General features: G+C 46.3%; 1 protein-coding gene across 1 annotated transcript; it reads right to left on the bottom strand.

Moving 5' to 3' along the window:
- Nucleotides 1-623: 623 nt before the first annotated feature.
- LOC122726726 (60S acidic ribosomal protein P2-like) lies at nucleotides 624-965 on the bottom strand. Its single transcript, XM_043964631.1, has one exon. It carries the CDS (start codon nucleotides 963-965, stop codon nucleotides 624-626), a length of 342 nt encoding a protein of 113 aa, XP_043820566.1.
- Nucleotides 966-1,228: the final 263 nt, after the last annotated feature.

The raw sequence follows: 1,228 nt of genomic DNA on the forward strand, positions 1-1,228 counted from the left end.
TTGCCCAGGGTCACACAGCTAGTAAGTGTCAAGTGTCTGAGGCTGGATTTGAACACAGGTCCTCCTGAATCCAGGGCCTGTGCTTTATCCACCTAGCTGCTCCCTCTGTAGGTGCTTTTGAAAGGTCCAGTCTTGGGTAAATGACCCAGACTGGTTTTCCTGGAACAGCATTTCTTTCCCTTTGCTTTTTGACAGTGTCCCTACCACTCCAGACTTTTATCTTGTCTTACTTTCTAAACTTTCCTGATCTCTGAAACACACCTGTAGACATCAGTCATCTTGGTCCCTGGAGTACCTTTGATCTGGTCCTATCTCCAGGAACTCCATATGATAGAAGTACCCCTTTTCTGGACTTTATTTAGAACATGTGTTGTCAAACTGCAGTCCATGACCTTATTTTCAAAAATATTTTGATAACTGGATTTCCACGTAATATTGGTTTCCTTTGCAATCCTAAGTATTTCATTTCATGCTGTTAAAAACATTATTCTGAGAAGGGGTCCATAGACTTTACCAGGCTGTTGCCACAGGGGTCCAGGACCCCCAAAAGGTGAAGAACCCTTAATTTGTTTATTTTTTTCTTAAATAAAAGGTTTATTCACTCAAGAATTAGGGTGATTTGCTCAGTCAAATAGACCAAATCCCATGTCACTATCGGACTCTTCCGACTCCTTTTCTTCCTTCTCCTCTGCAGCAGCAGGGGTAGCACCAGCAGTAGCTGGGGCAGTAGAGCCAGCACTGGCAGCAACAGCAACAGCACCACCGCAGGGCATGGAGGCCAGCTTACTGCTCCCCTGCGCGATCACATCTTCGATGTTCTTGCCACTCAGCTTGCTGATGACCTTCTTCAGGCGCTCCTCGTCTGTCTTGATGCCCACGCTGTCCAGGATCTTCTTCAGGTCCTTGGAGTTGGGTGAGTCGTTACTGCCGAGGATGGCCAGGAAGTAGGCGGCCACATAGCGCATGTTGGTGGTCTAGACTCTACAAGGGCCGGTCCCGGAGGCCTGGCGATGAAGGAACCGCGGGAGCAGTGGGGCCCACGGCGAGTTCAACCACGGTGGCATCAAGGCCGGGAAAGAGAACTTTTAATTTAGATCATGGAATAGTACAGTGATTCTCAATTTTTTCCACAGTGGCAGAACCTTTCAGTTGAAACAAAATTTTGGCAGAAATCTTGTAGTAAAATCCTCTGTAATTTTTATTCTTTTTTTTTTTTTTTTTTGCAGGG

Source organism: Dromiciops gliroides, chromosome 4 (genome assembly GCF_019393635.1).
Source record: "Dromiciops gliroides isolate mDroGli1 chromosome 4, mDroGli1.pri, whole genome shotgun sequence".
Classification (NCBI taxonomy): Eukaryota; Metazoa; Chordata; class Mammalia; order Microbiotheria; family Microbiotheriidae; genus Dromiciops; species Dromiciops gliroides.

Coding starts and splice junctions, on each gene's coding strand:
- LOC122726726 (XM_043964631.1), bottom strand. CDS start 965: ATGCGCTATGTGGCCGCCTACTTCCTGGCCATCCTCGGCAGTAACGAC.